The following is a 19,459-nucleotide window of genomic DNA, read 5'->3' as shown; positions in this document are numbered from 1 at the left end:
GCCATTTCCCTAACTTCTTTCTCAGCTTGTTTATCATTTGAGTAGAGGAAGGTTCTGATTTGTTTGAGTTAATTTTATATCCAGCCACTTTGCTGAAGTTGTTTATCAGCTTTAGGAATTCTCTGGTGGAATTTTTGGGGTCCCTTAAGTATACTATCATATCATCTGCAAATAGTGATAGTTTGACTTCTTCCTTTCCAATTTGTATCCCTTTGAGCTCCTTATGTTGTCTAATTGCTCTAGCTAGAACTTCAAGTACTATATTGAATAGATAGAGAGAGAGTCGGTGACCTTATCTAGTACCTGATTTTAGTGGGAGCTCTTCAAGTTTCTCTCCATTTAGTTTGATGTTGGTTACTGGTTTGCTGTATATTTCTTTTTACTATGTTTAGGTATGGGCCTTGAATTCCTGATCTTTCCAAGACCTTTAACGTGAAGGGATGCTGAATATTGTCAAATGCTTTTTCAGCATCTAATGAAATTATCATGTGTTTTTTTTCCTTTGAGTTTGTTTATGTAGCAGATTATGTTGATGGATTTCTGTATATTGACCCATCCCATTCATGACAGCAGATGCATGTCATGAATATGCATCCATCCCTGCATCCCTGGGATGAAGCCTATTTGATCTTGGTAAATGATTGTTTTGATGTGTTCTTGGATTTGGTTGTCAAGAATTTTATTGAGTATTTTTGCATCAATGTTCATAAGGGAAATTGGTCTGAAGCTCTCTTTCTTTGTTTGGTCTTTGTGTGATGTATGTATAAATGTAATTGTGGCATCATAGAACAAATTGGGTAGTGTTCCTTCTGTTTCTATTTTGTGGAATAGTTTGAAGAGTATTTGTATTAGGTCTTCTTTGAAAGTCTGATAGAATTCTCCACTAAACCTATCTGGTTTTGGGCGTTTTGTTGGGAGATTATTAACGACTGCTTCTATTTCTTCAGGGGTTATGGGACTGTTTAGATCATTTATCTGATCCTGTTTTAACTTTGGCACCTGGTATGTGTCTAGAAAATCATCTACTTCATCAAGATTTTCTAACTTTGTTGAACATAAGCTTTTGTAGTAGGATCTGATAATTTATTTTTTGAACTTTCATAGTTTCCATTGTTATGTCTCCCTTTTCGTTTCTGATTTTTATTAATTTGGGTACTGTTTCTGAGCCCTCTGGTTAGTTTGGCTAAGGGTTTATCTATCTTGTTGATTTTCTCAAAGAACTAGCTCCTGGTTTTGTTGATTCTTTGTATAGTTCTTTTTGTTACTATTTGCTTGATTTCAGCCCTGAGTTTGATTATTTTCAGCCATGTACCTCTTGCGTGTATTTGTTTCTTTTTGTTCTTTTAGGTGTGCTATCAAGCTGCTAGTGTACGCTTTCTCCAGTTTCTTTTTAGAACTGAGTTTTCCTCTTAGCACTGCTTTTATTGTATCCCATAAGTTTTGGTATGATGTGTCTGTATTTTCATTACATTCTAAAAAGTCTTTAATTTCTTCCTTAACCAAGTTATCATTGAATAGAGCATTGTTCAGCTTCCATGTGTATGTATGTTTCCTTTGTTTTTGTTGGAATTTAAGACCAGCCTTAGTCCATGGTGATCTGATATGGTGCATGGGATTATTTCAGTCTTCTTGTATCTATTGAGGCCTGTTTTGTGACCAATTATACGGTCAAGTTTGGAGAAGGTACCATGAGGTGCTGAGAGGAAGGTATATTCTTTTGCTTTAGGATGAAATGTTCTATAAATATCTTATAGCCATTTGGTTCATAACTTGTGTTAGTTTCACCGTGTCTCTGTTTAGTTTCTGTTTCCATGATATGCCCATTGCTGAGAGTGTGGCATTGAAGTCCCCCAAAATTACTGTGTTGGGTGTGATGTGTGCTTTGAGCTTTGGTAAAGTTTCTTTTAGGAATGTGGGTGCCCTTGCATTTGGAGCATAGATGTTCAGAATTGGGAGTTCATTTTGGTAGATTTTGCGTTTGACCAGTATGAAGTGTCCTTCCTTATCTTTTTGGTAACTTTTGGAAAAATTTGTTTTCCAACCTTTTACTCTGAGGTAGTGTCTGTCTTTGTCACTGAGGTGTGTTTCCTGTATGCAGCAAAATTCTGGGTCCTGTTTATGTATCCAGTCTGTTAGTCTATGTCTTTTAATTGGGGAAGAAAGTCCATTGATGTTAAGAGATATTAAGGAAAAGTGATTGTTACTTCCTGTAGAAGTGGAATTATGTTTGTGTGGCTATCCTTGTTTGGGTTTGTTGAAAGATTACCTTCTTTCTTTTTCTAGGGTGAAGTTTCCCTCCTTGTGTTGGTGTTTTCCATCTATTATCCTTTGTAGAGCTGGGTTTGTTGGAAAATATTGTATAAATTTGTTTTTCTCATCTTGTTTTCTCCGTCTATGGTAATTGAGAGTTTTGATGGGTATAGTGGCCTGGGCTGGCATTTATGTTCTCTTAGGGTTTGTATGACATCTGCCCAGGATCTTCTAGCTTTCATTGTTTCTGGTGAGAAGTCTGGTGTAATTCTGATAGGTCTACCTTTATATGTTACTTGATTTTTTTCCCTTACTGCTTTTAATATTCTTTCTTTTTTAGTACATTTGGTACTTTGTTTATCATGTGATGGGAGGAATTTATGTTCTGGTCCAATCTATTTGGAGTTCTTTAGGCTTCTTGTATGTTCATGGGCATCTCTTTCCTTAGGTTAGGAAAACTTTCTTCTATAATTTTGTTGAAGATATTATTGGCCCTGTAAGTTGGGAATCTTTGCCCTCTTTTATATCTATTATCCTTAGGGTTGGTCTTCTCATTGAGTCCTGGATTTACTGGATATTTTAGGTTATGACCTTTTTGCCTTTTGCATTTTCTTTGACTGTTGTGTCAATGTTTTCTACAGTATCTTCTGCACCTGAGAGTCTCTCTTCTATCTCTTATATTCTGTTGGTGATGCTTGCATCTATGACTCTTGATCTCTTTCCTAGGTTTTCTAACTCCAGGGTTGTCTCTCTTTGTGATTCTTTATTGTTTCCATTTTTAGATCTTGGATGGTTTTGTTCATTTCCTTCATCTGCTTGATTTTGTTTTCCTGTAATTCTTTAAGGGATTTTTGTGTTTCCTCTTTAATGGCTTCTACCAGTTTACCTATGTTCTTCTGTATTTCTTTAAGGAAGTTATTTATGTTTTTCTTAAAGTCCTCTATCATCATCATGAGAAGTGATTTTAGATCCTAATCTTGCTTTTCTGGTGTGATCCAGGACTTGCCACAGTGGGAGAATTGGGTCCTGATGATACCAAGTAACCTTGGTTTCTGTTGCTTATGTTCTTAAGCTTGCCTCCTGCCATCTGGTTATCTCTAATACTACCTGCCCTCGTTATATCTGACTGGAGCCTGTCCTTCCTGTTATCCTGGTTGTGTCAGAACTCCTCAGAGTCCTGCTGTCTTTGCAGTCCTGTGATTCTGGGATCCTGTAATCCTAAAATCCTGGGTGCATCAGAGCTCCTGGGAGTCAAGCTGCCTCTGGAACCTTGAGATCCTGGTGTGATCAAGCTCTTGAGATCCTGGGATCCTGGGATCCTGGGTGTGTTAGCGAGCCTGGAAGTGGAGCTTTCTCTGGGCATTGTGGGACTGGCTGCAGAATTCGCACCCAAGGTAAACCAGGCCAGACTGGAAGGTCTCAAAATTTCTTATAAGTTTCATAGTCATATGATTTTATAGTAAAACTTAGATTCTTTTTCTGTTTTTTTTTTTTCTATCTAGTATCTAAAGACCTTATATGCTCAGATGTCATCCCTCCTACCATTACCCCTTGATAGATGACTTTTTCTGGTATTCTTTCATTGAATAAGTTCTCCATTTCTTTATCTATAGCTTGGTTTTTCTCTTAAATACCATACATTGTAGGCTTGGTCTCTTTGTTGTATCCACAATGTTGAATGTTGTTGCTGTGATTGTTTATTTTTTATTTAATTTTAAAACTCACTTTATATCTGTTCGCTGCCCCCTGCCAGTCACCCCTCCCACAATCCTTCCCCCTCCCCCTTCTCTTCTGGATAGATGGAGGCCCCTGGGTAGCCCCACTCCACCCTGCCCTTCAAGTCTCTGCAAGGCTAGGTGCTTCCTCTCCCACTGAAGCCAGACAAGGCAGCTCAACTACTAGAACATATCCCACAAACAGGCAACAGTTTTTGGGATAGCCCCTGCTCAAGTGGTTCAGGACTCACATGGAGGGCAAGCTGTACATCTGCTACATATGAGTAGGGAGGCCTAGCTCCAGTCCATATATGTTCTTTGGTTAGTGGTTCAGACTCTGAGAGCCCCTAAGGATCCAAGTTAGTTGACTCTGTTGGCTTTCCTGTGGGGTTCCTATCCTCTTCAGGAGCCTCAATCCTTCCTCCTGATCTTTCATAAGCGTTCCCAAGCTCTATCCACTGTCTGGCTGTGGGTGTCTGTATCTGTCTGAGTCAGATGCTGGGTGCAGCCTCCCAGGTGGACAACATGTGATTGCCTTTTGTGTTTTTGTTTTCACTGTTATCTGAGTTGACAATTCCTCAACTCTGTCCTCATTGCGAATCTTCTCTCTTTTATCTGGCCTTCCTGTTATTGGTGATGATCTTCTTAATTGATTAATTAAACTTTGTATGTCCAATATTTCCTTGTATTTTTAAAGAATAGGTGCCCCTTTGTTGAATTTCTTAACCATGACTTTTTTTTTTAATTTGGATCCCTTTCATGGTCGTTGTTTAGTAGACTTTTGTATGCTTCTCCTGACACTGCTGCCATTTTAACATCTTCAGACTCCATTTTGTAGAGTTATTGACTTTTGAAGGAATCACGGTTGAGTTGCTCTTTCGTAATTTTTATGTTTTTATGTTGCAATTTATACACATTTATAGTGTATAAATATCTCTACATAGAATATCTCTATATGGGGGTCTTATCAGTGAGATGCTTCTCCTTGGGGATCCAGTATCCAGTACCACCCAGAGGAAAAATAAATACCATGAGAGAAAATCACCCAACTAAATAAAGATGGAAATAAAATTGAAATCAGGCTGGAAAGCATAGTTCCCCACAAATGTGGGGTTCTGGGCTCCATCTCTGGCCCTCCTTTGACTAAATTGTAGGTAGGAAAGGAAAATAACAAAAGAGCTATAGTAAAAATAGATTAAAGGTAATCAGTATACCACTGTCAACACAAAATAGAATTCTCACCTCAAAGAGGATAAAAGACAGGGTGGCCTGGAGTCATATTTGAGTGACTGTGGCCTGGGACATATAAATCGAGGTTACCCCAGGTTCTGTGTTCCAGTTTCATGGCCTTTTTATAGTAGCAGACAATAGTTATGAATATAAGCATCTACAAAACACATTGGCTGATGAAAATACCAGAGAAGCAATCTCCAGCAAGATGCAGAAATCTGTCCTACAGCTTCTGATGCTGTCTGATGACATTCTCAGCTCAAAGCTGGTGACTGGCAAATTGATAAAGGTGCCTTTTCTCTGTGAGTCACAGAATGTCCTATAAGACGTGGCAAGAAATGGCCATTCAGGGAGCTAAGAGGGGATTGAGGCTAGCCCAAGATAAGGTATAATTAAGTTTGGGACCTGCCACACCCCACCCTCTCCATCCCACTGTAGCTCTCACCAACCCAGCAGTCTCTGCAGACACAGCTTCTTTCCCAGAGTTTCCATTCATGCTAACCACAGAGAAGAAAATGGCAGTGATCATGGGGAATAAATGTGAATGCAGTCAAATATGTATAAAAGTAAATCTTTGAGACAAGGAAAGGGAAAAGGAAAGGGGTCAAGAAAAGCAGAAAAGTATATGAGGAAAATGAAAAGAATAGACTACCGAAGTAGAATTGCCAATAAAGGAAAGTGGAGAAATGAAATAAAATACCAAAAAGTACAAAACAGAAAGCGAGTCTGTTTTTGTTTGTTTTATTTTTTGTTTGTTTGTTTTCGGAGACAGAGGTTTAAAGAAGCTATTTTCCAGTTCCTCTAGTATTGCAACGTGCTATGTTTCATCAGAGGCGATATGAGTCATAGCTTGAGCCTCTTAGTCCATAAGGTTTTGTATGGGTATGCAGCTGGCAAGGGTCAGTTGATACCCCCAAGCTGTATTTTCTTTCTTTCTTTTTTTTAAGTCTTTTTTATTACATATATTCTTGATTTACATTTCAAATGTTTTCCTCTTTCCTGGTTCTCCCCTCCCCCCAAAATCCCATAAGCCATCTCCCCTTCCCCAATCAACCCTCCCCTGATTCCCTACCTGGTATTCCTCTACACTAAGGCATCAAGGCTTTCTTTCTTTGTGTACTGGGAACTACTGTTGGCTCAAATGATCTTCACAGCCTGTGTCTTCAGCAGTGGTGCACTCATTCCACAATCCAGAACGCTCACAGGCTGAACATGCAAAAGGCATGCATTCAAGCACAAACAGGACACAAGTCTGCAATGAGAGGGGTATAGTGTTTTGTCTATGGGTTGTAGGGCTTTGAGCTATGCCCTGTAACCACCTACTAGGAAAATCAAGCTATTATTCCGAATGCAGTCCTACTAAGCGCTAAATTATCCATGTCAGCTGGGCAGGCCTGAGCGTGAGCATGGTGGTTGGCCTGCTTCAGCTTGGAGCTCTCGGCCTTCACAGCAGTCAGGGGACAGAGCAGACAACACCCTGACCACAGAGCACTCTTCATCCCAAGCTCCCTGGAACCAACACTTCTGCCTTACTCCATGCTCACCCTGCATTCCTCTCTTCCTCTCCATGAAAGTCTATTTCAGCCTCTCCTATCCAGCCATTGTAACAGGATGTTCCCCCAACCTCCCTCCATTATGGTTGTTCCTTGTTTTCAGGTCTGAGAGGGTAATTCTGGTTCATCATATCTCCAGATTTAGGGAATGGCGACTTGACTTTCCGCCCCACTGAACCCCTCCCACCCCATGCTGGCCTATTACACAAAACCTCACAGTGACTTTAAGACTTGTGACCACAGTGGGTTTCTTCTGAATCTAGGACTGGCAGTCCTGCTGGGCCTCCATTGTGGCTGAGGCTTTGCCACCAGCTACCGCAATCCACACAGCCCAGACTGGAAATGGGAGCTGCTTCCTTGGTTATCAGTTCCTCGCTGCTTTCTTGATCCCTTTTGTTCTTTCTCCACTTTACTGTTTGGAATATTGCGTTGAGCTGACTCTTCTCTTTCACGGATTCCCACAAATTTCTCTTCCTCCATCTCACCTTGGAATTCCTGTTTTCAAAATTTTTTTCCCCAGCAAACTCCTTACTATGTTCCCAAAATGGCTGCACTAACTTATACTCCAGGCAACTCTGTATAAGGCGTCCCCTTTCCACATCCTCACCAGCACTTTCTATGCTTCCTCTTCCCGATAACAGCTCCACAAGCAGGCAAGCAATCATCTCTCATAGTAGTTCAGATTGAGATTTCTGTTACATCACTTGCTATGTTGAGCCTCTTTTTCAGCCGTCTATGGCCTATTTCTTTGTCTTCTTTGAAAAATGTTCAAGTCCTTTGACTAGTTTTTAATAGTGGTATTGTTTTCTAATTTTTTTTTTTTTAAGATTGAGTTCCTTGGTACTTTTCAAAAATATTAGCCCCTTGTGATAAGCGATCTTGATCATCATCTTGATTGGTTTGAGAAATACCGAGGATATTAGTTAAGCACACCTTGGGTGTGATCTCTGAAAGCAGGTCAATGAATTATTAACTAAGGGAGAAGACTCACTGACTGTGTTAGCTCCCTTCCCTGCATGCTTGCAAGCCCAGGTAGAAGAGAAAGCAAAATGTATTCTCCTACCTATTGATCAACCCTTGCTAATTGGCAATAGTTACCTTCCTCCATAAGAGATGGGAGCCCCTGAAACTGCAAGCTAAAGAACTATTTCTCCTTAACTGGCTTATATCAGATAGTTTGTCACAGGGACACACTAATCTCCCCTTAACTCTGTGAGTGACTTGTCTCTGAAACTCCCTTCACTCTGTTGGCTACGTGCCTTTTCTGTGGGTGGCTTTTAGCTTGACACGATCCCATTACCTCTTTTTGCATTTGTAGTTTTTGCTTTTTGGGGGCGGGGTCCTTCCTTCCTTCCTTCCTCCCTTCCTTCCTTCCGTCCTTCTTTCTTTCCTTCCTTTCTTCCTTTCTTTAATTCTTTCTCTTTGTTTCAGACAGGGTCTCACTATAAGACACTAGCTAGCCTAGAACTATGTATATGTAGACCAGGCTAACCTCAAATTTACACAGAGAGAGAGATTTGCCTGCCTCTGCCTCCCAAGTTCTGGGATTAAAGACTTGCACCACTCTAAGCTTTTCTCTGGCATGTTTGATTGCTGGTTTTAGTCATTTTTTTTTTTTTTTGCCAAAAATCAATTGATCATGGATATGTGCCTTTGTCACTGGGCTCCCTGTCCTACTTCATGAGTGACTGTGCTCAGACAACTTTTGATTTGGTAATCATCTCTTTCCAACTCTCTTCCCTGACACCATCCATATGCACAAAGACATGCAGGATTTCCTGTCATCTGCTTTCTCAAATGACAGTGTAACTCTGAGGTCTGCTCCACCTCTGTGAATATGCTCACAAGGTCTGGACCTTCCTGCCTGAGACTCTGTTCTCTGTAGTTGTGGGGACAGGCTGTAAAGTTCAAACCTCAGATGAGTTCAAGACACATCACATGTTCAAAATCAAAAGCATTGGGCCCATTGCATCATGAGATTCAAAGTACCATAAATAGGAAAAAAAGTTCTAAACACAAATACTACTGCCCTCACAAATTAGTAATTAAATGTGTGTTCTATAGTAATTTCATGTAAAATATGGAATAAATGAAAACACTTGAACTTAATGTGACTATGTGACACAAATGAAGTTACCTTATAATTTTAAATGTCATGTCAAATGTACATGAGTTACGGGTATGTAAGTGAGTTAACTGGGGAAGAGTCCGTGAAAGGTCTCTTCCATGGTAGCTTTCCAGTTCTGGGGAAACAGAAGCAGATTGTAGATAAGGTGGTGCCTCCACACTAGAGGTATGACACACACCCAAGTGACTGTTGTTTATGTACTGAGAATAGATTTAAATGATACAGAATAGATCAAATGCAAGCATGCCTTTTGCTAGAGTATTATAGGAGGTTTTACAGAAGGTATTAATCACCTCATGGGGTGAGTATTCAGTAGACTGAATCACAGGCTTCTCTGTGTGGTTCATTGACTACATAAACCATTATGATTGGAGAGAGATAGAGAAAGAGATGGAAAGATAGAGACTGAGAGACAGACACAAAGGGAGGCACAGAGAGACAGAGAGAGTCCACATGTGCCTGTTCCGCCTCCCAACTATCTACCTTCATATTGATAAACAAGACATAATACCCAGAAATCATGGGAAGGAGTAAAATGTATAGTATGGCTGATAGAAAAGATGAGGATCTAAAATATAGGGGGAAACATTAAGAAAACTGAAGCGCTCAGTAATGAGACAACAGAAAACAAACTGAAGCAGGTATATAGATGTCAAGGCCAAGTTCAGGTGAATCACGCAATGATCTGTTTATTGGGCCAGACTCTTCTTGAGACCTTGTTACAGGTGACAAGAGTCTTGTCCTTGTAACAGAATCATAAAGTAGTATACTTGCAATCATGAGATCAGATCTAAGTTATTCAAAATATATGTATCAGGGACTTAACAATAAGCTAAGCTGCAAAGACAGAAAATATGGATCACTGTTAATTAAAATTCTAGGTTTTCTTGGTAGCACAAAATCAGTCCCTCGAAGTGATGTTAACTAGCCTGGGCTGGTATATCAGACTTACCTGAGGTTCAGTAATCTGAGACCACCAGGGGCATTCTGCATACTTGCAGGATGCTTGAAAGTATTATCTTGCCTTTCCAGTATAAAAAGCAATTCTGATTTCAGAAAACTTATAGTATGTAAACCTAGAATGTTTGTTTTCTGAACTCACCACACATGAAAAAACATTTTCTTCACTTACTACATAGCCATTGCTTACAAGTTAGAGTTAGATATTCTGTAAAAAAAAATGTTACTGCAGATAATTTACCTTATAAGAAGACGTTCGTAATTAAATATTTAATATAAAATTTTATGCTTAAAAACATTCCTATGGGACTTTCTTTTTTCAGTCTAGATATTAGAGATTGTTTTGTTTAATTTCTACAGGTGTTTAGAGTAGCATAATGATAAAGCAGTGTAACTGTAATTATGAGATCAGTTTTAATTTATTCAGAATATATATATTAGGTTCTTAACAATAAACAGGAAATTTGTTTGTGTGCATGTGTTTGTGTCTATAGGAATGTGGGGATTGTGCCTGTGAAGACCAGAAGAGGGCAGTGAATTCCTGGAATCCACCTATTTTTTTTAACTTATTTTTAAAGTTAATTAATGTGTATATCAGATTATATTAATCATACAAAATATATGCAAAGTATAGCTTTTATCCTTTCTATTCAACTTGAAGCTTCATTATCTAGAAAGAGAGAATATCCCTTTTTGGTGATTATGGAGGATTTAGCCATGGTTCCGTCTAAGCAATTAATTTTACTGAACATTTAACCCAAGAATATGACACAGCCATTACCATTCTCTTTTGTAGATGGATGTACTACAGACAGGGAGAAAGTAAGTGCCTTACTCAAAGCAACATAATCGTCTTAAGTTCCAAGCTTGATGTGTACCCACGAGATTGTTGCACAAGTGCAGCTCAGCAGGAGTCATATTGTGTGTGCAAGGCAAAGCTCTCAAGTCTTAAGGAACCATCAGAATGGTTTTCTCTCCTTGTCGAGTTTCATTTCCTGATGATGATGCCTGACAAGGTGATCAGAGAGTTCACCAACCTGTAGATGATCCTCATATTACTGTGGCCTTGTAATTCCTTCACCTTCTCTTCTGAGGGGATCCTGTACCATGTCCTAGCCTCACCGCTCTCCCCTTCCTCCTCTCCTATAATCATCCACCATCAGTAACCAAAACCATCCACAACTGTTTTGTCAAGCATCCCACTCTACAGTCAAGCGAGGCTTCTCCATCCTTTTGGAACCCACGACTCTGTGGTGCTATTTTCCTTCAGTTTCCTTTCATCCTTCCCTCATACTGCTTCAATCGAGTGTTCATGAAACTCACACATTGGGCACATCCTCAATCTCATTGTCCACTTCTCTTTCTTTTTCTTACTAGCTTGGTAAAAAATATATATATATAAAAGCAATTAAAAACCATTTCTGCATAGCCTGTGCCCCCCCCCCCCCCCACAGGCAGCTGTTAGGACTGGAAAACCCACACGCTCTGGTAGTGACGAACCCAACTGGGCAGCAGTCATAAGGCATTCCCAACCCCAAGCCCTCTCCATTTCTGGGACATCTATTTCATACCTTGTCTCCTCAGCTTTCCACACCTCCTCCCTGTCCTCGCTCTTAGCTGACGACACTGCTTCCTCTTTCTCCAAGAAAAATAGAAGCAATCAGAAAAGAATATCCGCAAGCTCCCACAAATACATCAGCCCACATACTTGCATCTGTGCCCAAATACTCGGTCCTCTCTCTGTCGCTGCAGTTAAACCATCTGTGCTCCCAACCAAGACCAGCCACTCCTATGAGCCTTAGATTCTATCCTTACCCTTCCTCTCAACGAGTTGCAAGTTTACATCTTTTGTTCCATTGTCTTCTGCATCCCCTTTCCACTGGATACCCTCCTATCCCAAACACGTGTGTACATGAGGCACACACATTTGAACATGCACATACATACATGTGCGAGTGCACACAAACACATATGCATACATTAGCAAAGTCATTCTTTTCAGCCTGATTGCCTCCCCAGCTACTGTCCAAATGCCCTGCTTCCATTAAAACACACAAGTGGATAAGAATTATCCAGTCCCCTTCTTGACTTCTAAGATCTCTCTAGAAACTATTGTAAGGAACCATCACATCTGTCCCAGGACAGGTTGAAAATGTTGGCCTTCTCATCTCTTAGCCCCACCCCTTCCTCATCCATCAGTCACTTTTTAGAAAGCTCTCCTGTGTCCACAAAACTCTTCATTCATTCGGTTTTTTTCTTCCTACACTCCTAGCTATCTCTCTGTAGTCTTTCTTGGTTTTCAATAAAACTTTATTGAGCACCTTCATTGTACCAAGTAGTGTTCAGAGCATTTGAGATATGTCCATATGCATGAAGACAGACACAGTTCCCCAATGTTCATTGTATGACTTGTCTTGAGAGGATAAAGAACCTGTATCCATACTTTTTGGCTACTTTATTGGGTTCTTTTTCTACCAGCCTTCTCCATCCCAATCCCTTCCAACCCCCAACACTGGGTAGGGAAGTCTAGAGGGCAAAGTGGGTGCCAATCTCCTGAGACCACTTCCTGTTGATTAGGGGGATTGAGTTCCTTGGGACAAGACCAATCTTTGTCAGCAGGATATCCAATTTCTTCTCTATCCCAATTTCTCTTTGCTTATGACCACTCCACTGGACAAGCCACAGTAAAGGGAATTAGGAGCAGCAGGGGAAGCAGCAGCTTCTCCAGTCTCTGGCATTTTTTATAGCCTTTTATAGGCCTCAGAATTCCAAACGTAAACAATCTTCAGCTGGCAGAATCACGCTCCTGCCAGAGCACAAGACAAATCACAGTCAGCTGCTGAGGACAATCTGAAGCAGCCCAGGAGTTACCACACCTGAACCACACCAGGAGTTAAAACAAAAACAAATTCATATAATATGACTGTTTGGGTTTTTATTTTTGTTTTTAAGAAACCAAAATTCTCACTACAAGTAGTAAATAAAACTTGGAGGGGGGGGGCAAAAATGACAGGGGATGTTGTTGTTTTACTTTTTAAGTAGGAGGTCATTAAAAATTCACTGTAATGATGACCCCAAAGAGGCAAGCGTATTCCCCAGAGAGGTCCTTGCCCTGACTTTCCATAAGGAACTTTCTCCCCAGGTGATATTCCTGTTTCCCTCCTCCTCATCCTCTGAGCCTTCACTAGGTCTCCCTCCTCCACACATGGGATCCCACTTGGTCCTTAGGAGGCATCTTGGTATGTGAAGGAGTTGTGTTGATAATTCCCACAGCAATGTAGGTTTGTTTGTTCCTTTGGTCTTTTATCCGTTCTTATATATTCTGAAGCTTACTGTGTGTTCAACCTCTGGATTAATACACCCTCTACTAATATGGGACTCTGATCTTCAGTAAATTCGTACTGGGACTACTTATGGTACTTACAGATGTTTTCAGTTAGTCTTTCCTGATATATTTTACCCTCTACAAAGTCCAGCCTCTTTATTTCCCTAATGATTAGATGTGTCTCTTATAAAACTCTTCCCTCAGAGACTGAAAAATGACCATCCAGAGACTGCCTTACCTGGGGATTCACCCCATATACAGTCACCAAACCCAGACACTATTGTGGATGCCAACAAGTGCTTGCTGACAGGAGCCTGATATGGCTGTTTCCTGAGAGGCCCTGCTAGTGTCTGACAAATACAGAGGGAGATGTTCTCGGCCAACCATTGAACTGAGCACAGAGTTCCTAATGGAGGAGTTAGAGAAAGGACCCCATAGGAAAAACAATAATATGAACCACTCAGGACCCCTGAGCTCCCAAGCACGAAACCACCAACCAAAGAGTACACATGGAGGACCCATGGCTCCAGCCGCTCATGTAACAGAGGATGGCCTTGTCGGGCATCAGTAAGAGGAGAGGCCCTTGGTCCTGAGAAGGCTCGATGCCCCAGTGTAGGAGAACTCAAGGTCAGGGAGCGGGAGTGGGTGGGGTGGGGGGGGGATGGGATAGGGAGTTTCATAGGGGAAATGAGGAAAGAAGATAACATTTGAAATGTAAAGAATAAAATAATAAAAAAAAGACAACTTTTCCCCTTTTCATTTTGTCTCTGTCCTCGTACAGATATGCTGTTTTATCTTTCATTTTAACTGATTTTGTTTGTCCCTCTGATCTGGAAATCTCAGTCCTTTGTCTAACAAAGTCATGCACTTTGTATTTATTTGTAGCATATTCTGTACCTGACTTTTTAAAAATCATTTGGCTATTTTTCTTTTTGCCCTCTTTGCTACCTACATTTTTTTTCTTTTTGCTATTTATAAATCATCAGCAGAGGACTTTTTTTAAAATTGGCTTTCTGTTTCCTGGCATTTCCCTTCCCTCCCTCCTTTCCTCCCTCCCAATCTCCCTCCATGCCTTCCCTCTCTCCCTTCCCTCCCTCCCCTCCTCCCTCCCTCCTTCTCTCCCTATCTCCCTCCCCTCCCTCCCCTCCCTCCCCTCTTTCTTCCCTCCTTCTCTCTCTTCCTTTCCTCCAGCCCCTCCCTCCCTTCCCTCTCTCTCCCTCCCCTCCCTCCCCTCCTCCCTCCTTCTTTCTCTCCCTTCCTTTCCTCCCTTCCCTCCCTTCCCTCTCTCCCTCCCCCCTCTTTCTCCCTCCCCTCCCTCTCTCCCTCCCTCTCACCCTTCTACTCTTTTAGTTTTCTTGAAACAAGTCTCACCCTGCAGCTCAGGTTCAAACTCACAGCAGCCCCAGGGCCCGGCCTAGGTGGTAGCCGCCATTGTCCCCAGCATAGTTTGTTCCACTTCCTCTATAGCTTTTCCTCTACTACCTTGAAATTATCGATTCCAAGTATGCTGTGGTCATCCTCGGAGCTCAGCCACAGATATTTAACAATATTGGAAACCAGTGCTTTAACCACAGTGCCTCCTCCTTACTCACACGTCACGGGGCGTTACTGACAGCTGGTATTGCCTCTGCTCGGTGTTTCACTGGCTGTTCGCTCCTGATAGCCAGTCCCTTACCTTGGTGACTTTTGCTCCCCCTCCCCCCTAGAATATTTGTCACAAGCTGGTCTTAGCCCTCCTTAAGGGATTCTGCCTCTGTTCCGGGGTCTCATCTTGTTCACATTCCAAAGCGTGATGTCCCAAAGCGCTAAATTAATGTCTGCCTCGGATGGTCTGGCTTTTTTATTTTGTTCTTGCCTACAGCTTATGGTCCATTTTGGATCATATTTTGCTAAGGGGAAAGCGGAACAGTTAAGTTTTGCTCAGTATCCAGCGCTACTTCCTAGGAACAAGCAGTGTGTGCGAGCTGTAGAAGCCGCTTCACATACGTGTGGAGTGTAAAGAATTTCCCCAGTGTACTGGATATTATCACTGTCAGCTATAACAAAGGAGAGGTAGGCGTGAAGGCACAGATTCCTCTGAAGTCACGAGAGGGCAGTTTCTGCCAAGCCCATATGGCATGGAAGTGTGTCAGCATGCTGGAGAGCAGGGGGAGTGGCCACACACTGACAGCTGTCCTGACAACAGCCCTGCCTCCTCTTTCCTCATGGGGTCAAAGATCCTTCAATTTTGTGTGAATGACTTCTGTGTGTGTGTGTGTGTGCACTTACTTACACAGCTAAAGACTTCAAAACATAATGTAGGAAAAATATACCAGGACGAATAGTTTAGACCAAGGCTTGGAACAAAATTAACATTCTTCTTATATAGTTAAGCATCTATAAACCTTAAGGCATTTATTTATTTATTTATTTATTTATTTATTCATTTGTGAGTATACACACACTTAGGCACATGTGAAAGTTAGGACAACTTGTGGGAGTCCTTTTCCTTTGCCCCATGGGTTTCAACTATCAAATCCAAGTTGTTAGGGTTGGTAGCAAGTGAAGTGCCCTTACCTGCTGAGCCATTTTGCTAATTTATATTCCATTACTTTATTTTTAATTTATATTCTAAATTCTTTTCATTTCAATTCATATCCTAAATGCTTTTTACTAGTTCACTAAGGTAAATAGGTGTCTCTTGTGATTCTGCTTCTTTTCCCACTGTACCAGTCAATAATACTTAATTAGTAATATTAATTTGAATTGATCACCTTGGTGGGTTAATATATCAATGACTTATACACTATTACTTATTCTGGTAGATGGAAATTTGCTCAGTGTGAGCAAATCCTACTTCGTCCATCCTACTGTTCCCTTGTTGTGTGTGTGACAAATGGACTTCGGGTGGTGGCAAAGATGTATTCTTTTTATAAATAAGCGTGTGGCTGTTAAAATACACAATAGACAAAGAGAGATTCACATTAACCTAAAGCTACAGAAAGCTTCAGAGAAACGGCATTAAGGAGCGTCACCTTTGATCTCTCTCTTAGCTGAGGCTTGTTTTCTGCACTCGGGGGAAATTTTGTTCCCAAACTGTATTTTCAAAGTAGATTGTCATTGGCCAATAGCATTTAAAGTAGCCCTCATGAATTCAACTTGGAAATAACAGCCGAGACGCTATTCCCTGTTACCGCTAAGGGGTTAAGTTTGTTGCGTTCAGTTTGCAGAGAAATAAAAAAAGAAAGAAAGAAAAAAGAAAAAGAAAACGCATCTATGATTGTTTTTAGCAATCAGCAACTACAGTTGCTGATCTTAAGCCTTTAAAAGATCTGAATGCAACGCTGGCTAGTGTCATGTGTGTTTAAAGATGCCGTGACTGTGATTGTTAGGCACTCTAGCAGAGCGGTTTCTCCACACTCCTGGATTTGCTGTTCTAGGTAAAAGCCTGTGACAGGCGCTGGCTGCATGTGAAGGTAGCAGCAGGGACAAATTGTTGAATACATTGACTCATCAGTACAGACGGAAAATTATGCTCTCAGCCTCTTGGTAACACGTTTCCTCATTTAAAAACTGTTTTTATTTCTTTTTTTTTTTTTAATTGCATTTTAGGATCTGCTTCAAAATACAGATGCCCACAAAAAAGCATTCCATGAAATCTACCGGACCAGGTCTGTCAATGGAATCCCAATGCCTCCTGACCAGCTAGAGGACATGGCTGAGAGGTAAGAGAATGTCTGATTTTATTTTTTGAAGACTCTTTTTTAAAAAAAATGTTGGATGCTTTTGTATTCTTTTGCACATTTGTCTTTCGCAAAATGAATTGTTACAATTTTAACAGGAATGCTTGCATTTGGTAAATGCAAAGTGGTTCCCACACAGACGCTAAGAGTGCCAACATTCTAATATATTATTAACTGGAGAGAGTGAGTTGGAATGTTCCCACAGCCTGCAGATCACAGAAACGCTTTCCTCATCATAGGCTGTATTTTTATTCAATACTGTAAGGAACATTATGTAACATTGCAAAAACAGCTTATAAGAGAAACAGATGAGAGATGTGTTAGCAGGGAAGAGAACTAAATCAAAGCCTTCTTCAGTCGGTCCTGTTTTCTCTCAGAACCTTGAGCTAAGAAAAGAATCGATTCCCCTGACCGTGGCGAGCAGGGAGTGTTTAGAAGGCTGCCGAGTAATAGGTTCGGCCAGCCTCCGGTTACTATTAGTTACATCCTGTGAATTCTCCCTGTCTATTCCTAGGTTTCATTTCGTGTCCTCCACATCCGAGCTGCACTTAATGAAAATGGAATTTCTCGAACTGAAGTACCGTCTGCTGTCCCTGCTGGTCCTCGCTGAGTCAAAGCTGAAGTCCTGGATCATCAAGTACGGGAGGCGAGAGTCCGTGGAGCTGCTGCTGCAAAGCTATATCGTGAGTCTCTAGTGCTCTGACACAGGTCCACCTTGCATTTTAAGCGCAGCAACGTCGCTTTTTGAAGCGCCCTGGATCTGAGGTGTGGAGCTTTTCCCAAGCACCTAAAATATCAGCTTAGGTTTTTCGGAATTTGCTCTTGCAAATCCTGACTTCGGGAGGGTACCCATTATTAATCGCATTGAACTCTAGGGAAGGGGGCTTACTAATTACAATTTTTTTTGTATATTCCCCTTTAGTTGCAAGTCCATTTAGTCCTTTAAAACTAAACTATTGTACTCAGAGGCTACCTTCCCATCCTCAAAGCTCCCAGTATGAATAAATAGGGAGCTGTTTTTAGTTTCGCACATGGGGACAGTCAGTGTGTTAGATTTATTGCATGAGCCTCCTTCCTGGACTTTGCTATGCCTGTGCATGCCCAGGCACTGGGCAATTTTGTCTACAAACCTCTCTACCAACTTAATTTTTAAATATTATCTCATGTTCTGAGGGTATTGGTCTAGATAATCCTAATTCTATCTAGAAAAGTAGCCCTGAGTTAATTAAAACATGGGGATGTTCCATTTACATATACTCAATACAATGCATTTAATAAAATCAATTTATTTCCTCTTAGTCAACCAATCATACCCTCACACAAATTATTTGCAACATTTGATTGAAAATATTCATATTCAAAGTTTCTCTGTTCTCTGAAATATGTTTAAACACAGGGTCTAAGCTATAAAACTAAACTGTTAACTAGAATCTGACACATCACAGTAACATACAGAGTATGTGCTTGAATTCATAGTAAAACTGTGTCTGTTTTGCAAGCACCCATTTTGGACCCATAATCAGCTTTGTTACATCTTAATTTTGTTCTTTAACTTATATGTAAGCTACATGAATTTGAAAAGGTATAAACATTTACCCTGTGGTTAGTATATCTTCTGTCTAGATTCCCTAAAGTGACCTAGGAAACATTTGTTTCAAAAGCTGTGAACTCTGTTAGAATGTGTTCCTTTATTCATTTGTAGCTATTTTGGTAAGGAAAAGAAAGCCATTTTTAAAATTCTAGTAATTGCTTTAGTCTCATAAATATTAAATGGAGGAATGGATTTATACCTTCAGTTTTAGTAATAGCAAATGATGCACTCAGCGTAGGACTTGATTACAAAGACTCCATCCTTTGTTCTAGCAATTTAGGAACAGCCGATCAGAATTAAGTACCTAATGGGACTGCTTTACCAAGTTGATGTTCCAAAACAATGTTATTAATAATTCTCTTCGAACTTCTCTAAAGATATATAAATAGAGTTGATGTTCATGTCAGTACTTCCTTCCCACTCCATGAAGTTAAAGAGTTCATTGAGATGCTAATTTCGAATTGCTCTGCAAATTTCAAGTACGAGTAGAATGGACCCTCATCCTACATTCCCAGCAGGTTTCAATGTGCATGTACTCTACTGGTGAAGAGGACCTAGCTAAACCTTCTATAAGGGGCTTTAAGGCCCCTTTTTGGTGAATAATTTTAATGACTGTGGGCTTCTGAGTACTTCACTTTTCATCTCAATGAAGACTCACAATGCAGCAAACACAGACAAAAAGCCGTAGAGCTGTCTCTGGAGTTTCAATGTCCCAAGTCCAAGTTCCAGGTGATACAAAGGGCCAGAAATGGAGTCAGAATTTGAGTCTAGATATTTCCATGTATAAAAGAATCTCTTCTAAGTAATGCCTGTCAATCAAAAGGCCTAAGGTCAATGAGCTGAGGCAACAAATAGGGGGTGGAACACTGGGAGGAAGAGAGGATTCTGGGAAACAGTAAGTAGCGTGAAGATTCGCTCAGAAACACAAAAGTCAGAAGCATGGGATTTGAGCAGAGGTAACCAGCCACATAGAGGAACACAGGAT

General features: G+C 40.7%; 1 protein-coding gene across 1 annotated transcript in view; it reads left to right on the top strand.

Moving 5' to 3' along the window:
- Nucleotides 1–19,459, top strand: part of Syne1 (spectrin repeat containing nuclear envelope protein 1) — a 505,489-nt gene that overhangs the window by 146,826 nt on the left and 339,204 nt on the right. The window contains 2 exon segments of the mRNA XM_052169815.1: nucleotides 16,753–16,865; nucleotides 17,398–17,566. Coding sequence (XP_052025775.1) covers nucleotides 16,753–16,865; nucleotides 17,398–17,566 — 282 coding nt within the window.

This window comes from Apodemus sylvaticus, chromosome 23 (genome assembly GCF_947179515.1).
Source record: "Apodemus sylvaticus chromosome 23, mApoSyl1.1, whole genome shotgun sequence".
NCBI classification, from domain to species: Eukaryota; Metazoa; Chordata; class Mammalia; order Rodentia; family Muridae; genus Apodemus; species Apodemus sylvaticus.
This window is presented reverse-complemented; position numbering and strand designations above follow the sequence as displayed.